The sequence below is a fragment of the Urtica dioica genome, chromosome 4 (assembly GCF_054948205.1).
Source record: "Urtica dioica subsp. dioica isolate 48M chromosome 4, U.dioica_male_clone48M_v1_H2, whole genome shotgun sequence".
NCBI classification, from domain to species: Eukaryota; Viridiplantae; Streptophyta; class Magnoliopsida; order Rosales; family Urticaceae; genus Urtica; species Urtica dioica.
Window position 1 is genome coordinate 18,114,617 of NC_142759.1, and position 2,689 is coordinate 18,117,305.

Below are 2,689 nucleotides of genomic sequence, written 5' to 3' on the forward strand. Positions count from 1 at the left end.
CGAAGAAGCTTGGGAAGCCAGCTTCCTCCAGAAAATGGGGTTGCACAGGCGAAGGCCGGTTCGGCCGAAATAACATCGCTCCACCTCGTACGACACCTGTCGACTAGGCCTCTAACGAAAGAGGGCAAGGCGGTCTCCCTGCGACGCATGCATACGTGGCCACCATGCTCCACGATTTCAAAAACGAGGTCCGCAACCTCGTTGCTATGCAAAACATGACCCAAGAGGTCTGAGGAATGATGGAATTAACAGCTTCCCCGTTCACGGCAGACATCCTCAACGAGGAATTCCCAGCCGAATTTCGCATGCCGGACCTCCCGCGCTATGAAGGAAAAACAGATCCCCTTCGCCATATCCAACAATACCGAATGTAGATGGCCGTGAAGAGGCATTCGCCGGCAATCTTATGCCAGACATTCAGCCTCCCCCTAGGTGGAACCGCCTTCAAATGGTTCGGAAACTTGAGGCCAGGATCAATTAACTCGTTGGAAGAGCTGCAGAGATCTTTTCTAACTCGCTTCAGTGGCTCCCGCGAAAGAACTCTTGGGAAAGCTCACTTGCGATCCCTTAAGCAAAGAAAAGGAGAATCCCTCCGTGCATACTTTGTTAGATTCACAGAAGAGTCTAACAAGGTAGACAACTTCGAAGACGGAGACGGCATTACGGCTATCCTCGAGGGGCTGCAAATGGGGAACCTCATCAGCTCACTTGTTAAACGAGAGCCGCGAACGATGGCCGAACTCTCGACCCGCGCATAAAAGTATATGTCCTTGGAGGACTTCATTCAAAGCCGAAAATCCCACGACCACCGTCGTAGGGAAGATGTAGACACTAACAACCGCGACATGCGGAGAAATAAGGCTAAGACTGATGACAACCCTCACACGCCTTCGAGCCGACTTCAAGACAAGTTCCGCAACTACACGCACTATACGCCGCTAAACATGCAGCCGGAAAGGATTCTCGCCCTGAGGCGCGATAAATTTCACAATCCCACTCCGATGAAAGTCGGCGCGCATCGTGATATGACCAAGTATTGTGCGTTCCATAAGGACCACGGTCACTTGACATCCGAATGCAAACAACTGATGAGACAAATCGAAGACCTCATCTAAGCAGGGGAACTGAAAGAGTTTGTACTCGAGATGCTCGTCAACGCCAACACGCCCACAGGCAAACAGGCCACAACAGCACGCCAAGAAAACAATGGACGACAAACACCCCTCAATATTGTCACCTAGACACCTAAAGGGTTTTATTTATTTTCTCACTTTCAATAAATTCATGCCTCGGGATGAGACAGTTGTAATCCCGCATGGAAGTTAGGTGAAATCCGTATGGATAAATAAATATCAAATTCCCCGTTTTGATAGATGAAGGTAGACACGATCTCGCACGTTAGCTTGTACGCCCCGCGTTACTCTATCCGCGATGACGCTTCTTGTCACAAACGAATAAGCAATTAAACTTCTTGACCCAAACGCCTAAGCAATCATGCGTTAGCTTGTACGCTCCACGCTACTCTATCTGCGATGATGCTTCTTGTCACAAATGACTAAGAGATTGCGCTTTTTGGCCCAAATGCCTAAGCAATCCCGCGCTAACTTGTACGCCCGCGCTACTGTATCCGCGATGACGATTCTTGTCACAAACGACTAAGCGATTGCGCTTCTTGTCCTAAACGCCTAAGCGATCCCGCGCTACCTTGTACGCCACGTGCTACTCAATCCGGGATGACGCTTCTTGCACAAACTAAGCGATTGCGCTTCTCGGCCTAAGCGCCTAAGCGATCCCGTGTATTAGCTTGTACGCTCTGCGCTACTCTGATAAAAGATTCTCCAAGTGGCGTAACAAAAGATGTCCAGCAATGTGACACGCTCAACGAAAGACAAAGACTCAAGAAAATGCTTCACGACGACGAAGCTTTTGGAAATAAAGTTTCCTCAAACACCCGGCTGAAATAACTGAAAGTTCATCGCCAGGAGCCTCCCGAGCGACGAACTTGGGGGGCTAATGCTGTCGGTCGTTTTTGGAAAACCCGAAACGTCGAGAAGGCATGCCGTTCAAGGGGCCGATGGTCAGGCATGAGGTCCTGAATAGCGGCAAGCCTTCCGCCACGAGTCGACTGACAAGTCCTCATGTCAAACTTTCAGCTCATCGAGTGGAGACTTTTATATTTCATGCAACTTGCATGAAATCCCGGGTCATCGAAGATCTCTAAGGCCCACAAACGACCGACGAGATGGATCGCACGCCCCTCAAGGAAGGACACGCTCCTTAGAAAAGGACGCATGCGCAGCGAACCACACGCTACGCTAGTAAGGCGTGCGCCACGACAGGGGTGTTGCGTGCCGCGCACCCGCTGGGGCAAGCACGTGCGCGTGCGCCACCCGAGAAGAGCGCCCCGCGTGCGCCTCGGATCAGCGCGCAGCGCGCGGTGCGCCGCGAAGGGGCTTCTGTGTGCCGCTCACGCACGCTGCTCCTCTTTTTGAGGAGAGCGTGCTCTCCAGTCCCACATGGACGAAGTACAAGCCTCCTAGGCCTCCTAAACTACTTCAAATACCCCCTCCCCTATTGAGGGGTATTGAGGGACATTCATTCCTTCGAAAATACTACTCTTTTCTCTGCTTCTTTAGATGCCATCGTTGGTCTGATGCACATTCTGCAAGATTTCTCGTTCTTAGAGATT

General features: G+C 51.2%; 1 protein-coding gene across 1 annotated transcript; it reads left to right on the forward strand.

Moving 5' to 3' along the window:
• The first annotated feature begins 374 nt into the window (after positions 1 to 374).
• Positions 375 to 758, forward strand: LOC149400975 (uncharacterized). Its single transcript, XM_089610561.1, has one exon. It carries the CDS (start codon positions 375 to 377, stop codon positions 756 to 758), a length of 384 nt encoding a protein of 127 aa, XP_089466687.1.
• The last annotated feature ends 1,931 nt before the right edge of the window (positions 759 to 2,689 follow it).

Excerpts from the sequence above, each read along its gene's own strand:
- LOC149400975 (XM_089610561.1), top strand. The coding sequence starts at position 375 with ATGGCCGTGAAGAGGCATTCGCCGGCAATCTTATGCCAGACATTCAGC.